Raw genomic sequence first — 25,659 nt, 5'->3', positions numbered from 1 at the left:
TGCATGTGTTTCAAGGATCACAGGATCTTCTCCTTCCCAGAGGCTAGCGAAGATTAGAAGGTGAAAAAAGCACACTCGCAATGAAATGTTCTCTGTCCTCCCACACTGAGAGAGCACAGATGAATGCGTGGAGGCAGACAATGTCAGAGTGCAGGAAAGCACAAAATGACTGGGAGGAGAGGCGGCGGGCTGAAGAGAGGGCTGAAGCTGATAGGTGGTGGCAGCGTGCTGAGAGGAGGCAGGATTCAATGCTGAGGCTGCTGGAGGATCAAACTCATATGCTCCAGCATATGGTTGAGCTGCAGGAAAGGCAACAGGGGCACAGACCACCACTACAGCCCCTGTGTAACCAAACGACCTCCTCCCTAAGTTCCATAGCCTCCTTGCTCAGACGCCCAAGAACGCGGTGGTGGGGCCTCTGGCCACCCAGCCACTCCACCCCAGAGGATTGCCCAAGCAACAGAAAGCTGGCATTCAATAACTTTTAAACTTTTAAACTTTTAAAGTGCTATGTGGCCTTGTCCTTCCCTCCTCCACCCCCCCCCCAGGCTACCTTGGTGCAGTTATCCCCCTATTTGTGTGATGAATTAATAAAGAATACATGAATGTGAAGCAACAATGACTTTATTGCCTCTGCAAGTGGTGATCAAAGGGGGGAGGGAAGGGTGGTTAGCTTACAGGGAAGTAGAGTGAACCAAGGGGGGGTGGGAGGTTTCATTAAGGAGAAACAAACAGAACTTTCACACCGTAGCCTGACCAGTCATGAAACTGGTTTTCAAAGCTTCTCTGATGTGCACTGCACCCTCCTGTGCTCTTCTAACCGCCCTGATGTCTGGCTGCGTGTAACCAGCGGCCAGGCGATTTGCCTCAACCTCCCATCCTGCCATAAACGTCTCCTCCTTACTCTCACAGATATTGTGGAGCGCACAGCAAGCAGTAATAACAATGGGAATATTGGTTTTGCTGAGGTCTAACCGAGTCAGTAAACTGCGTCAGCATGCTTTTCAACATCCAAATGCACATTTTACCACCATTCTGCACTTGCTTAGCCTGTAGTTGAACAGCTCCTGACTACTGTCCAGGGTGCCTGTGTACAGCTTCATGAGCCATGGCATTAAGAGGTAGGCTGGGTCCCCAAGGATAACTGTAGGCATTTCAGCATCCCCAGTGGTTATTTTCTGGTCTGGGAATAAAGTCCCTTCCTGCAGCTTTTGAAACAGACCAGAATTCCTGAAGGTGCAAGCGTCATGGACTTTTCCCGGCCATCCCACGTTGATGTTGGTGAAACGTTCCTTATGATCCACCAGTGCTTGCAGCACTATTGAAAAGTACCCCTTGCGGTTTATGTACTCGCCGGCTTGGTGCTCCGGTGCCAAGATAATATGGGTTCCGTCTATGGCCCCACCACAGTTAGGGAATCTCATTGCAGCAAAGCCATCCACTATGACCTGCACATTTCCCAGGGCCACTACCCTTGATATCAGCAGATCTTTGGTTGCGTTGGCTACTTGCATCACAGCAGCCCCCACAGTAGATTTGCCCACTCTAAATTGATTCCCGACTGACCGGTAGCTGTCTGGCATTGCAAGCTTCCACAGGGCTATTGCCACTTGCTTCTCAACTGTGAGGGCTGCTCTCATCTTGGTATTCATGCACCTCAGGGCAGGGGAAAGCAAGTCACAAAGTTCCATGAAAGTGCCCTTACGCATGCAAAAGTTTGCAGCCACTGGGAATCATCCCAGACTTGTAACACTATGCGGTCCCACCAGTCTGTGCTTGTTTCCCAGGCCTAGAATCGGCTTTCCACGGCATGCACGTGCCCAATTAGCACCATGATGCCCACATTGCCAGGGCCCGTGTTTTGAGAGAAGTCTGTTTCCATGTCCTCATCACTGTCGTCATCACGCTGACATCGCCTACTTGCCCGGTTTTGCTTTGCCAGGTTCTGGTGCTGCATATGCTGCTGGATAATGCACGTGGTGTTTAATGTGCTCCTAATTGCCAAAGTGATCTGAGCGGGCTCCATGCTTGCCGTGGTATGGCGTCTGCACAGAAAAAAGGTGTGGAACAGTTGTCTGCTGTTGCTCTGACAGAGGGAGGGGCGACTGACAACATGGCTTACAGGGTTGGCTTACAGGGAATTAAAATCAACAAAGGGGGTGGCTTTATATCAAGAAAAACAAAAACAACTGTCACACAGAATGGCCCCCTCAAGGACTGAACTCAAAACCCTGGGTTTAGCAGGCCAGTGCTCAACCCACTGAGCTATCCCTCCCCTTGGTATTTCAGGCAGGACTGAATCTCCATTAAACTTTTCAAGGTGCCCCTGACAGATCTCACAGAAACGATTGTTGGCCGTTGATTTCATAGAGGGGGGAGCAAATGAATACAAAACAAATCTAGTGTATTTCTTGTTTTGATCCACTCCATCTATCTTTTACATCTCTGGCTGGCAGCAGACTGTGCAATAGGACTGCTAGCCATCCTCATCTCCTGCCTGCTTGGCAGAAGATGGTGCAATAAGACTGCCGACAGGACTAAAGAGAATGACCTGGTCGAGTCTCTCCTATTTTAGTCCCTGCGCCCATGTCTGCCCAGACGCTCCTGACCGACCTTACCAGGGCGGCCAGGAGAACCATCGTCATGTCCGAGTTGATCAGGCTTATTGCACCGTCTGCTGCCCCAAGGCAATGAGCTGCTGCCGGGTAGCAATGCAGTACCGTGTCTGCCAGCACCCAGGAGATGTGGGGTGACAGTGAGCTGAGCGGGCTCCATGCTTGCCGTGGTATGGCGTCTCCAAAGGTAACTCAGGAAAAAAGGCGCGAAACAATTGTCTGCCGTTGCTTTCACAGAGGGAGGGCCTGAGGACATGTACCAGAACCACCCGCGACAACGTTTTTGCTCCATCAGGCATTGGGATCTCAACCCAGAATTCCAGTGGGTGGCGGGAACTGTGGGATAGCTACCCACAGTGCAACACTCTGGAAGTTGACGCTAGCCTCAGTACTGTGGAAGCACGCCGCCGAGTTAATGCACTTAGAGCATTTTGTGTGGGGACGCACACAACCGACTATATAAAAACAATTTCTAAAAAACCGACTTCTATAATTTTGACCTAATTTCATAGTGTAGACATACCCTCAGATAGTACGTGGGGGCGGGGGAAGTTGTTTAAATCCCCATATATGGTTGTATTGTAATACAGCACATACTACTACTACAGTTTCAGGCTGGCCGTATGCATACGGTTCTCGTGTAATCTGCCAATTCATATGATTTTCACTGCCTCCTCCTGCTCTGACTCCACGATCTACGTGGTGTGTTGAGTGCTTGCCATGATATCTAGGGTGTTTTGTGGAAAACTGTTCACCACATAATTTAATAGATTCCAAGGCCAGAAGGTCTGACCTTCAGAAGGTCTGTACAACCCAGGCCATAGACGTTCTCCAAAATTGTCCGAAGAGCATATCTTTTAGAGAAGCATCCACTCTTGATTTGAAAATTGTCAGTGATGGAGAATCCATAGCAACGCATTAACTATGTTCCAGTGGTTAATTACCCTCACTGTTAAAAAATTATGCCTTATTTCCAGTCTGAATTTTTCTAGCTTCAATTTCCTACCATTGGATCTTATTATATCTTTCTCTGCTAGACTGAAGATTTGTTCCCCATGTAGATACTTGTAGACTGTAATCAAGTCACCCCTTAACCTTCTCTTTGTTAGATTCAGAGCTCAGTCTGTTTTGCTTATAACTATGAGGTGCGTTTTCAGATCCTTTAATCATTCTTCTGGCTCTTCTCTGAACCCTCTCCAATTTATCAACATCCTTCTTAAATTGTGGACACAGAACTGGACACAGTATTCCAGCACCAGCCGCACTAGTGCTAAATACAGAGGTAAAACAACCTCTTCTGCTCCTACTTGAGAGTCCTCTGTTTATGCATCCCAGGGTCACATTTGCTGTTCTGAGTGCAGTGGTGGCATCACATGCAAAAAATGTGGTCCAGGTGCTCAGAGTATGGGCAAATAGTGGGAGCATTACCAGAGGTCTTGTCCTTATCCCCTGTCTTCTGCTTGAGCACCTTTGGTTTGACTCTGCATTGGTACCAGCTCAGTGCCTTCATTTGCCCACAGTGTTTGTAGATGTCTGCATTTCGGTGACTCTTCTCCCGGTGGGACTGAATATGCAGCTCTCCAAAGAAGGCAATCAAGCCAGGAGCTTGATGGAGGCCCACAAAGTACAGTGTTTTAAGGGACATGGCTACTGTAATGGGTATGGGGTACTGGCTGTGGATATAAGGCAATTTAATGAGAACAAACTATAGTAAAACTGAATTAACCTCCCCATGTTGATAAGACCTTAAAAATGAAACCCCCAGCCTTCACAACTGTTGTGTCTAATCACCAAGCACCTCTCCCAAAAGATTCCTGTTGGCATAGTATTTGTCACGATGTTAGTACAAGTAGTGTGACTATCATGCATTATTTATTGACAGAGAAAAAAGACACTTATAAGTGCAGAGGGGAGGTTAAATCTAAGCAGAAAGCAAAATGGATTAATAGTGCATCATTCTTGAGAGAAGTAAAAACATGGTTCATGTACTGAAAAGCATGCAAACTGAAGGCCTGCTTCCAAGAACACTTCCACATGTGAGTGACTTTGTTCATGAGAGTATCTTATTCAGTTACTCATGTGTTTGCAGGATCAGAACCGAAACTGAACATGCCATTAAAAGTTAGTTTCATGACTAACTGACGAAGTGACAATAAAATCATGTGGTTGCTCAATTAAGGCCCAATCCTGCAAGTGTTTATGTACAGAATAACATAAGAACAGCCATACTGGGTCAGACCAAAGGTCCACAAAGCCCAGTATCCTGTCCCCTGACAGTGGCCAATGGCAGGTGCTCCAAAGAGAATGAACAGACAGGTTATCATCAAGTGATCCATGCCCTGTCAGCCAATCCCAGCTTCTAGCAAACAGGGGCCAGGGACACCATTCCTGCCCATCCTGGCTTATAGGTCCATCAATGGCTATCTTCCATGACTCTCTCTAGCTCCCTTTTGAACCCTGTTATAGTATTGGCCTTCACAATACCCTCTGGCAAGTAGTTTCAGAGGTTGACAGTGTGTTGCGTGAAAAAATACTTTCTTGTGTTTGTTTTAAACCTGCTACCTATTAATTTCATTTGGTGACCTCTTGTTCCTGTATTATGAGGAGTAAATAACACTTCCTTTTTACTTTCTCTGTTCCACTCATGATTTTATAGACCTCTATCATATCCCCCCTTAGTCACCCCTTTTCCAAGCTGAAAAGTCCTAGTCTTATTAATCTCTCCTCATATGGAAGCTGTTCTATACCCCTAATCATTTTTGTTGCCCTTTTCTGAAACTTTTCCAATTCCAATAGATCTTTTTTGAGATGGGGCGACCACATCTGCACGCAGTATTCAAGGTGTGGACATACCATGGATTTATATAGAGGCAATATCATATTTTCTGTCTTACTATCTATCCCATTCTTGATGATTCCCAACATTCTGTTTGCTGTTTTGACTGCCACTGCACATTGAGTGGATGATTTCAGAGAACTATCCACAATGATTCCAAGATCTCTTTCTTGAGTGGTAACAGCTAATAGACCCCATCATTGTATATGTATAGTTAGGATTATGTTTTCCAATGTGTATTACTTTGCATTTGTCAACATTAAATTTCATCTGCCACTGGGCCCAGTACAGATCCCTGGGGGACACCACTATTTACCTCTCTCCATTCTGAAAACTAACCATTTATTCCTACCCTTTGTTTCAGTTTCCTGTCTTTTAATAAGTTACCAATCCATGAGAGAACCTTCCCTCTTATCCCATAACTGCTTATTTTGCTTAAGAGCGTTTGGTGAGGGACCTTGTCAAAGGCTTTCTGAAAATCTAAATACACTATATCCACTGGATCTCCTTTGTCCGCATGCTTGTTGACCCCCTCAAAGAATTCTAGTAGATTGGTGAGGCATGATTTCCCTTTACTAAAACCATATTTATTATTTTCCAGCAAATTATGTTCATCTGTGTGTCTGACAATTTTGTTCTTTACGATAGTTTCATCCAGTTTGCCCGGTACTGAAGTGTTGTTGCCAGGGTCACTTCTGGAGCCCTTTTTAAAAATTGGAATCACATTAGCTATCCTCCAGTCATTAGCTATAGAAGCTGATTTAAATGATACGTTACAGATGACAATTAGTAGTCCTGCAGTTTCACATTTGAGTTTCTTCAGAATAACTTCGGGATAACTTATGTGAGTAGTGCCATCTTTGCAAGATTGAAGCTGGAAGGCATGTACCCCTCTTTGTGATTGTTATGGCTTTGGTTGGTTTAATAATCTATCTCCACTTCATTTAAGCGCTGTGGCAGAAGGAGTTTTTGGAAGGGATTTGAAGGTAGCAAAGGCAGTACCAGTTTTTTTTTCACTGACTTGCCTTGCTGCTGCACTTCTGACTTTGCTTATGGTTCAAGTTTTTGTTTGTTTCATTAGATTAATATTTACTGGCCAGACATCCTTGGTCCAGAAGTGTTCTTGAAAGTGAACATTTTAAAAATTGGCCACTAATTTTGGGAGCTTCAATTTGAGACACCTTATTTTTAGAAAGTCTGAGCACACACAACTCCAGTTGAAGTTAATAGGAACTGAAGGTGTTAGGTTCTCTATCAAGCCCTAAGAATTTCCAGTAGGGCACCCAGAATTGATGGCTATTACTGAAAAATCTAGCTGTTGCCTTAGAGATTTCTAAATGTCAAATGTATTATCACTATAAAGAAACCCACACCATTTAACAAATGCACTGAAAAATCAGCAGTGATCTGTAAACTTCCTGATATTTGTTATGTGGCCCCATTCTTTTAACACACATTGTCTACAGAATTATACAGAGGTGTAGGAGTGGATGGCCACATATGACGACATAATTTAAGATGTAAGGTTTACTTTAGTCATGTGATGAATTGAAAGTGCATGATGGAACTGACAGTTTTGACTGAAATTATTGAGACAAAGGTGTTTGTTCCCATGTTACACTGAGTTCTGATATTTTTCATTTATTTGTCTATTCCTATTAACTGTGTTACACACAGAGTCAGATTTTCGTAAACATTAAGAGCAGTCTGTATTTTTCTGGAACATGTGACATTGGGTGGTTTAATACTTAGAATTCCAAACTCATATGGACATTTATAACCCCAGTCAATTTTTCTATGCCTTCCTTGTATGAAGGCTGATCAAGGTGAGCTTCCAGGAGGGAAAACTAATTTTACATAAAGATTGTAGTTATTATAGACACTAGCAGAGAAGAAACCTTTCAAAGATAATTATACTGTATAATTTTTTGCTTTTTGAAAATCATCATTAACACATTGCTTTTTTCTTCACATTTTTATTAGTTACCGGACAACCTGCAAAGAGTAAACGTCCAAAGGAACCAGGAGAAAACAAAATTAAACCTGCCAACAAAAAAATGAAGCCCAAACTCCCTAAATTAAAGGAGAGAGAATCCAGTGACTCATCCACAAAATCCCAGTCCATAATGATCCAAGTGATGGATAAAGGCCGCTTCCAGAAACCTGCTGCCACTTTGAGTCTGCCTGCAGGGCAGAGCATAGAACTACGATGTAAAGGGAATAAAATTGGGTGGAGTTATCCTTCATACCTAGACACCTTTAAAGACTCCAGGCTCAGGTAAGTTTCCTTTCATTTGAAAGAAACTAGAAACTTTATTTTCCAGTTGAAACACATTTTTATATTAAGTTTTTATGGTCAGGATATTTCACCTTGAAAGGAGTATATCTTTTTGATAATCATAAAAGATAGGAACCTGGCACGAGTAGAAAAAAATTCTCCTGTAATTAAACCAATTTACTGTATTGGAAAATAATTATTTGCATAAGCAGGCAGTATTTTTTGGTCTATGTAGATTTCTTCTCCCTTCTGTGACTTCAATTTCCATAGCCAGTGCTGCTATTAACAAAAAAAGCATGTTGGATCAAAGAAGCATTAGCAGAGTTTTATGGAGAAACATACTTAGGGTCTCATCACACACTATCTGGCCCTATCACTGCTGGTTGCTAATGCTTGCCTACGTACATGACCATATATTTACCAATACCTGCTTTAATATGGCAAAATTCGGCAGTCTTTACTCCTTATTTAGGCAAAACTCCCATTGTCTTAGTGGGAACTTTAAGTGAGTGTACAATGACTGCAGAATTTGGCCCTTAAGGATTTATTGATTCATGTCAGCAACACATACTTCAGTGATACCTGTCTTAAAGGACTGAAAAAAAAATAGCTTAACTAAAATGATTTTCTAATAAAGGAAGAGTAGAATTGCAGCAGAGCAAAAATATCTTCAGTCCATTTGGGGTTGCTTTGGGTGCTTGCTTTTGGCAATAGTACGTATGGCTGTTTATTTGTATGTAGTTAATTTATTTATTTTTAATATGGAATGTGATGATTGTTTAATAATATGCAGAGATGGAGGTGGGTAGCCACATGTGACAATAGATGTTAGAGAGAGAGAGAGATTTGATGAGTGATAAGTATTAGTGTTTTAAAGTTTGAATTAAATCAGAAATATATTTAACAGTATGCAACACATGGGTGACCGAGAAGGAGTGGGACATAGGTTTGAGGGATCAATGATAAAATTCATGGGTGTAGGTGGGGAGAGTCTGCAGAATTTGGGATTGTCCTAGATTTGGCCATTTGTCTGCATTTTCAGAAAATGAGTATGGAGTGTAGATCTATAGAAGGTTAGAGTTGTGATCTGGGAAAGAAATATTGAGGGTCCTGTTTACATGAAGAGTAAGCCCACCAGTAAGATTTCAAACTTTAGTGGGCAACTTTTATGTGTCAAGTTTGGGATGTGTCAAGGGTAACAGACAATCATTATTCCACAGAATGTGGAAGTTGGATTGTATTGGAGAGAACTCCGACCCTTAATGCCATGGGGTAGATCCTCAGCTGGTGTAAATTGACTTCAGTGGTGTTATCACAGTTTATACCAGCTAAGAAGGTGCCTCATCACTGGAGAATGAAAGAAGCTGTGTGGGGGAATCTCACAACTATTATTGACTGAAAAATTGTAAAATATTTCTGAAGAGTCAGGTGACTAAATGAAATTGACCAGAACATGCAGGTATGACTAAAGTGAGAAACACTGGTTCCCAAACATATTAAATTGTTAATGAAATATTGTACATTTCCCAAAGCCCTAAACCAACCAACCAATCAAGGGACTTAAAAAAAACTTAAGTTGAAATGTATTTTGATTTTTCTAAATATTTTCTAGACTAAAATACTAATATCTTTCCATACCTCTCCCCACTGACACATTTTCTTTCCTCTCCTCTGTTCTCTTTATGTTCTTCCTTTTGAAACCTGACATTTGCTTCCAAAAAGATAAGAACTAGATGGATAGAAACCTGGTTTTTGGGCCTCATCTACCTTTCAGACGAAGTCCATTACATTCCTTAGTCTTCTAAACCTTTAACTAGGGACAGATACAGGGCCCACACCTGGTCCCATTGAAGTCAGTGGGAATTTAGCTGTTGGCTTCAATGAAAGTAGAATTGGAGTCATAATGTAAAAATGAAATATTTTCCATTTGAGTTAGGAATAAAGCTTATTCTTCTTTTCTGTCTACCAGCTACAGCTTTATGCAGTCTTTTTTGTCTTTGGTTACATTAATTTAATTAATCAAATATAATCTTTCAAATGGTTTATAAATTATATTTTGTAGCAGTTAGGTGCTTCCTTGATACAGTAGACAGTAAATCAATATTTATTTACCTGCTGGTAAAGCATTTTTTCCAAAGACTTCTTTAATCTTTTTCCTGCTGTCAGGTTCCTATCCATTCTTGAGATCTGAATTTAACCTTTAGTAACATCCATTTAAACCGATAAATGAGAATTTATTTTACTTCCTTTCATTCAAGATAGGCTTTTGGTGGCAATTACCTCTGCCAGAAAGTGTCTGCTACCAGTGTGTTTATTTTTCAGCTAGTGGAATCCTGAGTTTACATTTCCATTTAAGAGAGTTAAATGAGTTCATCTTTTATACTATAGCTTGAATTTGGAAGTTCCCCACGCCTCTCACTTTTTTGTTTAGATTATAATGAATTAAGATGTTTAAATATTGAAAACATAGCTTTCCAACAAAAATGCTATGTGTTTGCCATTCCCCAAAGTTACAACAAAGAGAAGTGTTTCAGGCCCTGAAGTCTAATGCTCTTCAGTATGGATGTTGAAAAGAAGGGAGACGGTTCAGAGAAGAGCTACAAGAATGATTAAAGGTCATGTAAACATATCTTACAGTGAGAGACAGAAGGAACTCAATATGTTTAGTTTTTCAAACTGAAGATTTTAAGAGCTGTCTTGATCACAGTTCATAATTACTGAGCAAGTAGAAGATGCCTTTTTGCTAGATTTTTAAGAGCTTTCTTGTACAAAGACATAACAAGATCTAGTGGCTGGAAGTTGAAGATGGCAAAGTTCAAACTGGAAATAAGGCATACTTTTAACAGTGAGGGTTATCAACTATTGGAATAGCTTATCAAGGGATGTGGTAAATTCTCCATCACTTTGGACTCTTTAAATCAAGGTTGTATGTTTTTCTCACAGATATGACTTAATTCGCCACAAGTTGTTGGATGTAATGCAGGAAACACTGGGTGAAATTGTATTACTTCTATTATGCAGGAAATTAAACTAGTTTATCATAATAGTCTCTTCTGGCCTGAAAAATCGGTGAATCTGTTCTTTAGTTTTCCATGAGGATAAGATGGTCCTTCAAGCTTTTAATTTTCTTCATAAAGCAGTTTCAGATATTCAGCAGGATCTAGTTTTCAAAGCGTCATGCTGCCTTCATTGCTTGAATATAAGGAGAGGTGTGTTTACCCAAAAAGCAATTTAATAAAAAATAAAACCTTGGGTTTTTTGCAGTAGTGGTGTTTTTCTGGTGTTGGGGGAAGGGTCCAAAAGAGAGACCATTTCCAAACAGCATCTTCCTAAATGAACTCAAGGATGTATCAAACCATGCCACAAAAGTTAAATTGCCTCCCCCAGAAGAGTTATTACACACGAGTTCTAGTGGCTTCCAAGAAATGTTTGCCTCTAATTCTTATTAATGAGTTTTGCAGAGATCATAAAAGTTAAAGATGGAAAAGACATTTTCATCATCCAATTAATTTCCCTGCTAGTGCATTATTATTTTCTGCAGTATACTTTATACTGCTGTGCCACTTGGCTTTCGCTTCACATTTTTACCCAGAGTTACTGTTTTAAACCCAGAGGCTGAGTTGACAGAGCTTGCTGGATAAGGCAGTCTCTTTAAACAGACATGATTGGTTTATCTTCAAAGTGATTCCTGCTCAGTAGTTTCCAAAAGTGGAAATATTGGAGGAAAATATATAAAGGAAGAAAACAGTGTACCCAACCTACAGGTTCATTGCCCTTCCCAGCTCTCAGAAATAGTGAAAAAATATATTGCTTCTGTAGATGTACATTCTCCTTCCTTCCATCCCTGCTTGTCTTTTCCAGGAAAGCAGTCAGGGGCTTATGAAGGCTACATACTTTCTTTATGCTCTCTAGTGACTGTTAGTTGCTTTAACTTCTCCTAGTGTGTAGATTGGTGGAGACTGTGTATTCAGAAAAAAGAAAAGGAGGACTTGTGGCACCTTAGAGACTAACAAATTTATTTGAGCATGAGCTTTCGTGAGCTACAGCTCACTTCATTGGATGCATTCAGTGGAAAATACAGTGGGGAGATTTATATAATGCATCTGATGAAGTGAGCTGTAGCTCACGAAAGCTTATGCTCAAATAAATTGGTTAGCTCAGTGGTTTGAGCATTGGCCTGCTAAACTCAGGGTTGTGAGTTCAATCCTTGAGGGGCCATTTAGGGATCTGGGGCAAAAATTGGGGCTTGGTCCTGCTTTGAGTAGGGGGTTGGACTAGATGACCTCCTGAGGTCCCTTCCAACCCTGATATTCTATGATTCTAGTCTCTAAGGTGCCACAAGTCCTCCTTTTCTTTTCGCGGATACAGACTAACACGGCTGCTACTCTGAAACCTGTACATTCAGAGAACTCTACTTACAGACAAATAATACCATTTTTAGAGTTAATACTGGATTTTTTACTGTAGGAAATTACAGCGGCAAGCCTACTTCTATGAAGACACTATAGTCAGGAAAACCTGCTGCTTTCAAATTTTACTGTTCCTCAACAGGACTGCTGGCTGTCATTGAGACAATTAGTGTATTTTCTTTTGTAGTTAATAAAGCTATAGCATCTTTGTCCAGAAGGTGGCAGATGTCAGCTGTAAGATCAGTGTCTTTTGCCGGAGTGAGTTAAGAATAAATAAAGTAATAATGTAAAGGGTCTGATTTTCAACACAACCTTAACTAGGCCTCAATTTTCATGCAGGTGCAATTATTTGCTGACACAGTCTAGATCATTTAGATGTCAAAATACCTGACTCTATCTGCAGATCAGGTTAGGTTTGTTTCCAGATCTTTTAGAAACTTGATTGGATGGGTGCAGCTGAATCTGAAACACGGTAGAACAAAGGAACTAATTTTCATGGTCATAAAAAAATAAATAAATTCAGAATTTATGTAGCTGACCAAATTGTTCAGAGAGGCTCTGACTGGGTACTTTTCACCTTCCCTCTTCCTTTGAAGCATTGGATTGCTTAAAAGGTCTATACTGAAATGTTATTGATTTCTTTTTTTAAAAGATCATCTAAAGCATTTAGTGAAATATTCGGGCTGATTTTTCAGAATCAACTACTTAGCTGTAAACAGTTTACAAATGAGTTGCATCATACATGCATTTAACTTACGCAAATTCAACTATACGCGCTCGGCAAAAGAAAAATAACAAGATACCTGTAAATAGTGTGGGCGATTCCGCCCACCATTCCACACAATGAGCGTATGCCCTGGAGTGAGTGTGAGATGAAAGACGTGAATCTGCTGTTCCCTCAGGCGGTCTCAGTTCCCGCGTGCCTCACATAGTGTGAGCATCTCGCCGCACTGAGTGTGATTCTAGTGTTTAAAGATGCTGTACGTATTTTTCATACAACATGGCCCCTAAACGCAAGCCAACTACTTCATCTGATGCTCAGCTGAAGAAACAGTGATCTGTTCCAATGCTGGAGGAAAAACTGGCTGGGTTGGACTTACTGAGAGATGGTATGTCGGTCTCCAACGTGGCGCATAAATATGGCCGCAATGAATCTAGCATCTGTGCCATCAAGATTCGAGAGAGAGAAATTCGTCAAGCCATGGCATCAAGTGCTCCAATAACTGCTAAGGTGACAAGCCAGGTGCATGATAAGACTTTAGTGAAGACTGAAAAGGCATTAAACTTATGGCTGGAAGACATGAACCATAAATGTGTGCCTATCGATGGCAACACGTTGCAAGAAAAGGCTCTTAGCCTCTATGCGCTGTTCAAACCTCCTGCCGAAGAGGGACAGCCTTCTGATGAGAAGGAATTCAAAGCCAGCCAAGGTTGGCTTAACAGTTTTAGGAACCGCTTCAACCTCAAAAATGTGCAGACTGCTGGTGAAGCTGCACCTGCCAATGAAGAGGCTGCAAAAGCCTACCCTGAACAATTAAAGAAAATAATAGAAGAAAAGGGCTATCTTCAGGAACAAGTTTTTAAAGCTGACGAGAGGGGGCTCTTCTGGAAAAAAATGCCCAACCGCACTTACACTTTGAAGTCAGAAAGACTAGCTGCTTTGAAGCCAGGGTCTTAAGACTGTGTGACTGTCTTGTTTTGTGGCAATGTGGCTGGGCATTTAATAAAGCCAGGCTTGCTCTACAGGGCTGCAAATCCCCGTGCCCTAAAAGGCAAGAACAAAAATCTCTTGCCTGTGTTCTGGCAATCAAATAACAAGGCTTGGGTGATGGCAGCATTATTTCTGGATTGGTTCCACAAGTGTTTCATTCCAGAGGTCAAGCGGTACCTCAAAGAGAAAGGATTTGACTTCAAAGTGTTGCTGATCGTAGACAATGCTCCGGGCCACCCTGCGGTATTCCGGTTTGCGCATAACGACGTTGAAGTCGTCTTTCTCCCCCCCCCCAATACCACCTCCAACCTCTCGACCAAGGCATGATTTGCTGTTTCAAGGCCACGTACGTGAGGCTTGTGTTCTCACGGATATATAGCGCTATGGATGCTGATCCCAATCTTAATGTGATGGAGTGTTGGAAGTCTTTCAACATTGCTGATTGCATCACTTATATTAAACAGGCAATGGATGCAATCAAGCCCGAAACAGTTAATGCATGTTGGTGAAACCTATGGAAAGAATGTGTGAATGATTTTAAGGGTTTCCTGACCATTGACAAAGAAGTGAAACGCATTGTTCAGGTGGCCAGGCAAGTGGGTGGTGATGGCTTCATCAATATCCTTGAGGAAGAAATTGAAGAATTAATTGAGAGCCATAGAGAAACATTGACTAACGAAGAGTTAGAGGAACTGATAAGATAGTCTACAGAAGACTAAGATGATCATGACGAACAGGAAGAGCCAGCAAGTTGGAATCTTCATAAATTTGCTGAAGTGCTCCAAGCAGCGAAACACTTGAACGATTTAATTTCTGAATACTATCCCTCTATGGAACGAAGCCTCAAAATCACAAGTAGTATTACGGACGATTTGAGACCATATCAGGAAATGTTTGAGCAGCTCAAGAGACAACAGCAATAGTCGCCGATCATGTTTTTCAAGGAAAAACAACCAGCAGCAGATGAGCCTACGCAATCAACTTCTCGAGCTGAACCAGAGCCAACCACTTTGTCTATGACTCTCTCTCTGTTACCTCCGTCTCCTGGATCGACATCAAGCCCTGATGACCCCCTGTAATTAAAAATACAGGGCTGTAAAATTTATATTTTGCATATGTACTCTTTATTATATACTGTATGTTACTGGATACATTATACATTTATACATATTATTGTACAGGGTTGTATACACAAAATCATCTACAGTATACTGTACTTTATGGGCGATTTAAGGGATTTTCAAGAGTAATTTTGACTATATGCGATTTTCGCCTTACGCGATGACTTTAGAACCTAACCCCCACGTAAGATGCAAATCCGCTGTATTCCTTTCAGCTAGAAAAGTTTGATACATACCTCCTAGCAGTGCATTTTAGAACAGTAGATTGATTATAGCTAATTTATGGACATTTAAATACTAGAAGTACTTTCTCATGCAGAAATCTTGTACTGCAGTATTATAATTACGGCCCTACCAAATTCACGGTCCATTTTGGTCAATTTCATGGTCACAGGATTTAAAAAATAGTAACTTTCATGATTTCAGCAGTTTAAATCTGAAGTTTCTTGGTATTGTAATTGTGGGGGTCCTGACTCAAAAGGGAGTTGGAGGGGTGGGGGTCAAAAAGTTATTGTAGGGGCGTTGCGGTACTGCTACCTTTACTTCTGCACTGCTGCTGGCAGGGCGCTGCCTTCAGAGCTGGGCACCTGGCCAACAGCTGCCGCTCTCTGGCTGCCCAGCTCTGAAGGCAGCGCAGAAGTTAGTGTGGCAATATTGTGACACCCCTTAAAATAACCTTGCAACCCTCCTGGAACTCCCTTTTGGGTCAGGGCCAACAATTTGAAGCTGGTCTCCCCCATGAAATCTGAATAGTGTAGGATAAAAGCACACAAAAGATCAGATTTCATGGTGGCAGACCAGATTTCACGATCCGTGACGTGTTTTTCATGGCCGTGAATTTGGTAGGGCCGTAATTATCTTTGATAAGTTGGTGGAAAAGTGTAAACTAAAAATGTTATGGTGGTATGCATTTTTACTATCTCTAAGAATATCTTCAGCTAAATCTCCCAAACTTTTTGCTGTAATGCTAGCAGGCACAGATGTAAAACAAACTCAGTGTTTTTGTTTGTTCTAAATAGAATGTGAAAGCAGATTTGCTGTCCTAAGCATTCCCTTATTTTAAAAACAAATTCTTTCTATGGCATTTTAAAACAGAATATTCCATGTGGAGAAATGCTCGCTATTATTCATGAGCAGCAAAAATAATATCACTTTGTCCAGGACACAATTTCTAGATGTGACAGCCTCATTAGAAGTAAAGGAATATCTTTGCACAAGGAGTAATCATTATTAATCTGTGATAGTTTTTTCAGGGATGAAACTGACCCAATTATTAATGAAAAAAGAAAAATGCAAGAGGAAGGAAAAGAGAGAACTCTAATCACAAGTTACTGACATTACACAATTATTTTCAGCAGTTTTCTTGATAGACTTCTGATCCTTAGGAGACTTCTCCATGAATTAATAATTGGGTGTCTTAACATTTCCAGAATTCCCAGGAGGAGTGGGGGAGCATCAAGAATAAGTTAACAACAAAAAGACTAGGGTCCAGTCAATAAAACACAAGAGAAAGCATATAGACTTTGAGCAGGACTCGTTCTGGCAATTGATACTTGCCCAGGTGTGGCTTGGGATGGCCCTGTACCCCATTTTTGGATAGGATGAGACCAAAAATAGCACATCTGCTTGGTGATCTATGACTGCTATCAAGACTATTCCTTGTAAATAAATGGCAGTCATGACTTGATGGCACCAAATGGCCCCTTTGTTCAATCACATGGCACAAATAACTACACACACACACACACACACACACACACACACACACTTGACAGGGCTTGTTTACATGGTGGGATGGGGTAATGTGCCCTATGGGGGTGTGATTTTTAAAGCACTTACCATGTTGTGCATTAATTGGTCCATGTAGCTCCTGGTGGTGGACAATGAAGGTTCCCTAGCATGCTTTAACCTAGTATTCGGAAACAGCACTAGGTTAAAGCATACTAGGGAGCCTATAGTGTGTACCAGCAAGGGCTGATTAAATTAACCAATTAGTGCACAACATGTTAGTACCTTTTAAAAATCACACCGCCACAGGACACATTACTCCAGTGTGTAGAGCAGCCCTTAGATCCAATGCAATGGCAAAAGGTTAAAAAAATCCCAAACACTTTTGAGCCCTGTTAATATATCAGTGCATAAAATAAGTGAGCTGTTGGAGGTACGGAACCATAAGAAGATATCTTGTAGCCATTCCAGGTAGTGCCTTCATTTGCAACAATCCTATCAATGTTTAGTTCAGTAGTTTTACTGTCAATAAAATTCGAATATATCCGCTTAGTTTCCCTGCAGTTTTGCAAGGTGAAGTTGCTGTGACTGATATGTTGGTTAATGGAAAGCATCACTTTCTCTTTGACTCAAATGCAGATATATAATTAAGATACACTATGTTGTAAATGGTTTCAGAGTGGTATCCGTGTTAGTCTGTATCAGCAAAAACAAGTAGGAGTCCTTGCGGCACCTTAGAGACTAACCAATTTATTTGGGTGAAAGCATGTGCCCAAACAAATGTTAGTCTCTTAGGTGATGCAAGGACTTCTCGTTGTTTATGTTGTAAATGTTGACAGATATGGGATTTTTAAAACTATCCAAACAATACTTTTAGCTAGTAATTACCCTTGCTGCTATTCTTTAATCCACACAGAGAGAAAGGCCTTAATACAATGTCCCCTGGTAAATTATAACTCTGATAGTGAATAGTTTTTTTTGTCATAGCAATTTATTACAGCTTGAATCCAATAAAATGTATCACATAACAAAAACTTACTGTATATTGATAGTACCTTTTTTTAATGGAGGATACTAAAGCAGTCAGATCACTTTAGCCACCAGTGAAACCTAGCCACATTAGAGGTGAACAACAGAAGCTTTGTAAAACTACAATACAAAACTGAACAACGCTATAGAACTGAAATTAAGATTACTATAGTTTATTGACCCTGTGGAGGGAATTTGTTTGCACACTCCCTCTCTTAAGAAAGTAAGGATGGTCTAGTGGTTAGGGTCTGGACTGGAACTTGAGATGTAGGTTCAAGCCCTGCCTGAGCCACAGACTTTGTATGTGGCCAAGTCACTTAACGTACCCTGTGCCTCAGTTCTCCAACTATAAAATGGGGATAATATGTCCCTACTTCAGAGTGCTGTGGGGCACTCCTATTATGGTGATGAGAGCTATATATGTGCATAGATTTACAGACTGCACTGGAATTTTACCAAGACACCAGGTTTAATACCCTTATTCTTGTGAAAAGTGCCATGGGTTCTCCTAACTCTTGGCTTTCTGACTACACAGGGCTGTTGAGGGTAAAATGCATTTAAAAAGATTGTGAGGTACCCGGATACATATCTCAGTAAAGCACTAAGGCTGGCAAAAACATTATGTGAAACAGAATTCTATGCAGAAACAATGGGTCTTTGGGGAATAGTTCAAACAGCTGTGCTGGAAAACTATAAGAATAAGAGTCTGAAAAATAAAGCTGAAAATTGTTCTTGGAGGGAGCCTGATCCTTAAGGTACTGATACCCTCAACTTCCAGTAGCTACAAAAAGACTTGAGGGCAGTCAGCCCCGTCCAGAATTGAGTTTATAGAAACAAAGTCGCTGGCAGCAGCTGAAATCTTTTTGAGTCTTGAGGATATTATTGTAGTACCTGATCTGATGCCAAGAGGGTGTTTTAGCATGGGAGGTCTTGGGGGAGAGCTCTCTCTTTGAAGATGAGTTTTATTTCCTTTCTGTATACGATAAGGAGTTCCTTGGGAGGAGGGAAACCATGTGGTTTTGTGCTAATTTAAATTTGGCAATCAGAGATTGTACCCACCCACAGAAAATACAAAAGTGAGGGGGGTGCGGATAAGAGCCAGACATTTTGGCTCCACTCTATTCTTATCAGGCATTCAACCCACCAACATGATAAGGGGAAGACTGCAGCCTGGATAATATTTTAAAAGACAAAGGTGATTTATAAGAAGGATATAATTATAAGAAGAAAATTGTGTCATAGTGATAGTGGATATGGCTTCTTAGTTATTTTACAGATGTATTTCAGGCTTTGTAAATACACTGTAATGAGAACACTTCTGTTAGGATGAGATGGAGGTGATTTTTTTTTTTTTTTTTTTTTGCATTTGGAAACTAGACACTTTCACAGTCTTGAATATTTCTGCAACTACTAACATTTGTAAAATTCTGCAATGAAAGAAAAAGAGAGAGGGAGAATTTTTGTCTCTTAAATTTGTGGGAGATATCCCTTCCAAATTCCTGAGCAGAATATGGGCACAACAATAACAACATCACTTTTTCAGGTTTTACGCTGATGTGAATGCTTGCTAGGACAGGACTTTAGAAGTTTAGTTAGTGATGTGTGAATAATAGAACTCATTACATATCTTGCTATTGACTAATGATTTGTTTAAGGTGCTCCTAGTAATTGGGGATGCTACTTTTCAATATCTTATTCTACAGCAGGTATATTTTGACACCTCATTCTTGATAATGTTTCTTCTTTATGGGTATTTTAGTATAGATACACATCTCATGTAAAATCCTTAAAGCGAAAACCAACCAACCGATTGTAAAGGGACACTTTCAAGTCAAATTTGCCCTCAGATATTCAAATATAAATGTCTTATAGTTTAAAATAATCTATTTAAATATTTCCATTATTTCTTTTAAAATTCCATTGTACATATTTTTAACATAGAAACATTCCCCTTTTAAGCATTTGTGACCCAAACATTTCAGCATGGCACAACTGAGAACCTGAAAATGAAAAACTAGAATTTGACTATAAACTCAAGTGAAACTGACTAGTCAATTTCTAATGTCCAAGAATTCCTTTTCCCCTCCAGCAAATTAGTATTGATTAGTATTAACAAAGTACTGAAAATCAAATTAGATTATTAAAATCCAAAGTAACTTGTGACAGCTACAGACAATTTCTTTTTAAAACCATGATTTTTAACTTGCCAGTCTCTCTAATGCAAACCAGATGCTTGGGTGCAATGTGGGGTGACTGTATCATGGAAACAGAACTGCCATTACATTCCTTTATGTATGGATTCTTCCATTTGTCAGATCTGAATAAAACTAAATTCTGTACAACACCTCACATACAGTATTTTATGGTCAATGCATTTGTCAGTGTTGAAAGGGCAGGAGGAAAATACTGAATTTAAATGTAGAGCCACAGCTATGGAGTGTGGGTGAAAGTAAGAGGTGGGGAAGGAGTGTGTGACAGAACTCTATTGGCAAAGGCTCCCTTAGGCACCTGAGCCTGCTCTACTTTATGTTGGGGCCAGCACAGACCAGCCCCTAGAATCAGGAAGCTATAACTGGCTCTCTGATGCCCTTCTAGTTGCCCTCGAGTGTGGCGCTCTGATAAAAGGGAGAATCTGCCTTTCTAGCTTTAAATGTCCATGCAGTCTTGTGTGTCATGTGGTCACCAACTTCCAGTCCAGTTGTGGACAGACAGCCTCTTCAGTGCCACGCTGGCCATGATTTAACATCATGGGTACGTCTACACAGCATTTTGGAGTGAGCCTCCCAGCCAGAGATGACAGACTAGGGAGCGCTCTGAAAATAGCTGTGTAGGTAACACTTGGACGTTGCGGCTCTGGCTGGAGCCTAGGCATAGGCTTCAGAGCCCAAGCTCCAGCTGGAGCTGCAACTTCAAACACTGTCTGTAAAGCTAATTTTAGACCACGAGTGCAAGCCCCCTAGCTTGAGTCTGCCAATCAGGGCTGAGAGGCTTGCTCCTTAGTGCTGTGTACACGTACCCCTTATAGCATTCGAGAGGATATATGTTGTATAAATGGCCTAATAATAAACATAGGAGCTGATCTCACTCCCACTGAAATCAGTGCAAAACCCCAGTTGATTTCAGGCCTGCTCCTGCTCCTACTAAAGGCTGTGTTTTGTTTTGTTTCCCCTAACCAGCAGGAGAAGTGCTGCTCTGTGCTGTCTCTGCTTCCCTCCCCACCTCCCCCATGGATCTGTTAATAACAATAGCCATAGTCTTACATACTTTACAGCACTTTTCATCTCAGTATCTTGAGATTTATGTCCTGTGTTTCTAAATCTAATGCTTCAGGGCTTCAGCTGGTCATCTGGAGGGGTCCCTTCCCCCGCTCCCCTCCAAATGTATTCCGCGGTGGTTTATTTTTGTTTTTGGTTTTTTTATTGGGTTTCCTTCCTCTGAAACATCAGAGATGGCCACAGCTAGAAATGAGACACTGGATGGGATAAGCCAGGGCTCTGATATGTCACAGAGCATCTCTCTCTCTGGTGCTTGGCTGGCTGGTTCTTGCTCACCTGCTCAGGGTCTGATTGCCATATGTGGAGTTGGGAAGGAGCTTTCCCCTTGTAGGATTGGTAGTGACCTAGGGGGTGCTGTGGTGTGGAGGTAGGAGGTTTTGCCTTTGGCTGTGGTGCAGCTCAGGCCCTCCTATTCTCTACCTGTGGCATGTAATAGCTTAGTCTTCTGTAGGCTGTAATACTTCGGTATAATTTTGGTTGTTGAGTTTAGTGTGCAGGTGCTGAGTGGTGATGGTTGCCTGTGATGGTGGTGAAGGTCAGACTAGATGATCTGGTGGTCCCTTCTGGCCTTCAGCTCTGTGTCTCTAAGCTCTTTTCAAAGTTGGGTAAGCATCATTAATTGTTGCTATGTTCTAGATTGGTTAGAGAGAGATTTTCAAAAGCAATCAGTGGAATTAGGCACCCAATTCCCATTGAAAATCAGAGAGAGTTAGGTACCTATTCCCTTTGGAAACTTCCACCCTAAATGACTTGCCCAAGGTCACATTGTGGCAGCGGTAGAGTTGGGAACAGAGCCTTCCAGACTCCCCTCACCACTGGGAAATACTACTGATACTTTTTCTTGTAATCCAAACCACCAGTATGGGGGAGCAACCCAAACAACCGTTATAAGCAGAGCTGACAAAGTACTCTTCATCTCTACGTTGTGACCCTGCACATGGTAAAATCCTAGCTCTTGGAAAGAAACCTTACATATTTTTATTGTGTCGGATGTTTTTGATTGGCCTGGAAGAAAAACACAGAGGGTAAAATACAGCCCAGCTCTAAGCAGCCACAGACTCCCCCTAGTTTAACCGGGAGTTGCACCCGTTCATGTTAAATTCCATCCCCACTTCAGATGCTCTGGAGTTTGAACGCTGGAACTTATTGCCTGCACTAAATAGCAAGAGTGGTGTATATTCTTCTCCCAATATGCCTGCATTAATGTTAGCTATCTGTTTGCACTGAGAGGAGAAGGACTGACTGACTGTTTCCTGTTTTCTCCCTAATCTGCATGCACAATTCTGTGTTGCAGGTGTCTAAAACATTACTCCTGGGGGAATTCTGCACCACTGCATGTGCATGGAATTTATATCTCTTCTCCTCTTCCCCCCCCCACCCCCCATTTCTTTGCTTCTCCACAGAAAATGGTGGGGAAGCAAAGGGAAGTTGTGCTGTGCTGTGTGTTGGGGATGCCTGTGGTTATAGATTGGGGTGGCATTGCCTTCCCTCCCACCCCCCCGCAACAGGTGTGGTGGGGCTAACAGTGTCACCTGCCACTGCCACCCTTCCCCCCATTTCTGCCAGCACAGAGCTGCCCCCCTGAAGGAGGCTGTTTCTCCCTTCACTGACTCTGAATATGGAAGTCGCCTCCTGGGTCCTAGTGCCAGTCTTGCTCCTGTGTGCTGAGAGCCTTCCAACTTTCTGTACAACAGTGAATGCCTGCAGTGGGGCATAGTAAAAGGGGGAGGGAGATAGGTGGGAAGGAAGGAGGGTGAGATAGGGAAGGGAGAGGAGAGGGCAAGGGACAGGGGGGAAAGGAAGGAGGATGAGATAGGGAAGAGAAGGGGATAGAAAAATTGGGGTGGGGAGCAGGAGCCCAGCATGCACTGTGTTCCCTTAGCAGGAGCAGCAGCAGCTGGGGCTCCCCCTTAAGCAGGCCCATCAAACCCCCACCATGATGAGCCCCACCCCTCTGCACCTTGACACCAACCCCACCAAGACCCACTCTCCCAGCAACCGGACTCCTGTGCTGAGCCCCCCACACCCAGACCCCCTCCTGCTGAGCCCCAAACACCTTCACCTAGACTCCCCCTGCAGAGTCCATTGCCTCAGAACCCCTGAATGAGCCCCTATGCATCCAGATCCCCTCTGCACCTGGACCCCCTACTGAGCTGCCCGCACCCAGATTGCCCCACACAGAACCCTCTTACCCCACACCTGATGTGCATGGCGCAGAGAGGCAGGGCCCCAGGGTGTTTCTGGAGCAGCCCTTGTCCTGTGTCAGGGTCCAGTGCAGCCTCAACACCAAGTCTCTATCCTGGGAGACTAGGAGAGAGGGGAAGGGCCCTACAGGGTGATCTCCCACCTCCATGCAGCCAGGGGCTAGTGCTTCCCACTGCCATGCTGGTGGCTTCACATTTATTTACTGACAAAAAAACATTTGCAGAATTTTAAAATATTGTGCACATAATTTTTATTTTTTTGGTGCACAATTCCTTCAGGAGTAAAAACATGCACAGGGAAATTTAGAGGCAGTTTTGAAAATTTGGTTTGTGACATTCACAGATCACCATAACTAAAACGATTACTTGATTTTAATAAGGTGAATTTATAGAATCAGCATATTGACCTAGCTTAGTCACCTTACTTTAAACTGTCTGAATATTTTGAATAAAAAACATTTAGCTCAAATGGTGTGGAACATAGCAAATATTTGAATCCTGATTCAGACTTTCACAACTCTAAAATCCATTCAAGTGAAGACCGCACATAAAGATTGTTCTGTGAACTCTAATCAGTTATATTTCAGTTGTCATTTATAGTTTATTTAGTAAAAAACCCTATTTATTCCACTGCTGTTTGATAGTAATGTTACAAGTCTCAAAGCTTTAATTATTGCAGATATAGGATTACATGTTTAATGTTGGCCATCTCACCAGGAAATTTCCATTGATTACTGGATGGCTTGTAGGCGATTAAATAGAACACATTGTATCATGAATTAATTAACAGTGACCTTATTTCTTTTGATTGGCTGGGTTTGGCAGTCTGCATTAACTGGCAGAGGTAAAGTTCCTCTGGCATAATTGCTTCTCTGTACTGTAAACGTTTAGTATTGAATATCTTACAGTTCATATGTTTATGTAATCACAAACTGTAATCAGGTTTCAGAGTAACAGCCATGTTAGTCTGTATTCGCAAAAAGAAAAGGAGTACTTGTGGCACCTTAGAGACTAACCAATTTATTTGAGCATGAGCTTTCGTGAGCTACAGCTCACTTCATCAGATGCATACCGTGGAAACTGCAGCAGACTTTATATATACACAGAGAATATGAAACAATGGGAGGAGGTATTGTTTCATATTCTCTGTGTATATGTAAAGTCTGCTGCAGTTTCCACGGTATGCATCTGATGAAGTGAGCTGTAGCTCACGAAAGCTCATGCTCAAATAAATTGGTTAGTCTCTAAGGTGCCACAAGTACTCCTTTTCTTTTTGCAAACTGTAATCAGTTTTTCACTACATCTCGAACTGTACAACAGAACTTTATAGTGTCTTACAATGGCTTAATGCAAAGAATTTAATTCAGGCCTAGTCTACACTTAAAAATTAGGTCAACCTAGCTATGTTGCTCAGGGCTGAATGGTGTAGTTATGTAGACATAATTCCTGCTGTAGATTCTTGCATTCTTCTCAACCTAGCTACTACATCTTGGAGACCCGGATTAACCACATCAGTGGAAAAATCCCTTCTGTTGATGTAGAAAGCGTCTATATTACAACGCTGCAGCTGTGCCACTGTATCAGCTGTAGTGTAGACGTGCCCTAAGAAAACGAAAGAATTAAAAACTAGCAACATAATTTAACACCCCTGAGCACATATATGTATGTGTGTGTGTGTATTTATATATAAAATCACGCACAGGAAGGCCTGGTGTGCCATGGGGAGTTTGTTATTCTGATTGAAAATAATCATAACTTGGTTTTGTGTATACAAGAAGTGTTAGTTCATTGGATGTTAACAGTAAGTCTGTATTACTTTTCAATTATGTCACTTAAAACATTTGTTTTCTTTTGCCACCTTTTGGTTGGTTATCACTGCACTATTGCCAACCCCAAGCATTCAGAAGTAATGAATTGTGCCCCATAAAATCATGAGAAAATCACAGTACTTTCGCTAAAAGAAAAGGGAGTACTTGTGGCACCTTAGAGACTAACAAATTCATTTGAGCATAAGCTTTCGTGAGCTACCGATGAAGTGAGCTGTAGCTAACGAAAGCTTATGCTCAAATAAATTGTTGGTTTCAGAGTAACAGCCGTGTTAGTCTGTATTCGCAAAAAGAAAAGGAGTACTTGTGGCACCTTAGAGACTAACCAATTTATTTGAGCATGAGCTTTCGAAAGCTCATGCTCAAATAAATTGGTTAGTCTCTAAGGTGCCACAAGTACTCCTTTTCTTTTTTCAAATAAGTTGGTTAGTCTCTAAGGTGCCACAAGTACTCCTTTTCTTTTTGCGAATACAGACTAACAGGGCTGCTACTCTGAAACCAGTACTTTCGCTGTTAATAGCTGTCTGTTTTCATAATACTTAAGGGCTCTGTGTACAAATGCAGCTAATGATTGCACCAGCCCACAAATAATTAACAAAAAGAAATTCTCTGGTTTGATGTCCCACT

General features: G+C 41.5%; 1 protein-coding gene across 1 annotated transcript in view; it reads left to right on the top strand.

The window, feature by feature from the left end:
• Nucleotides 1-25,659, top strand: part of PDGFRL (platelet derived growth factor receptor like) — a 49,370-nt gene that overhangs the window by 8,448 nt on the left and 15,263 nt on the right. The window contains exon 2 of the mRNA XM_077814564.1: nt 7,435-7,729. Coding sequence (XP_077670690.1) covers nt 7,435-7,729 — 295 coding nt within the window. The remainder of the gene's footprint in view (nt 1-7,434; nt 7,730-25,659) is intronic.

The sequence above is a fragment of the Eretmochelys imbricata genome, chromosome 4, assembly GCF_965152235.1.
Source record: "Eretmochelys imbricata isolate rEreImb1 chromosome 4, rEreImb1.hap1, whole genome shotgun sequence".
Classification (NCBI taxonomy): domain Eukaryota; kingdom Metazoa; phylum Chordata; order Testudines; family Cheloniidae; genus Eretmochelys; species Eretmochelys imbricata.
This window is presented reverse-complemented; position numbering and strand designations above follow the sequence as displayed.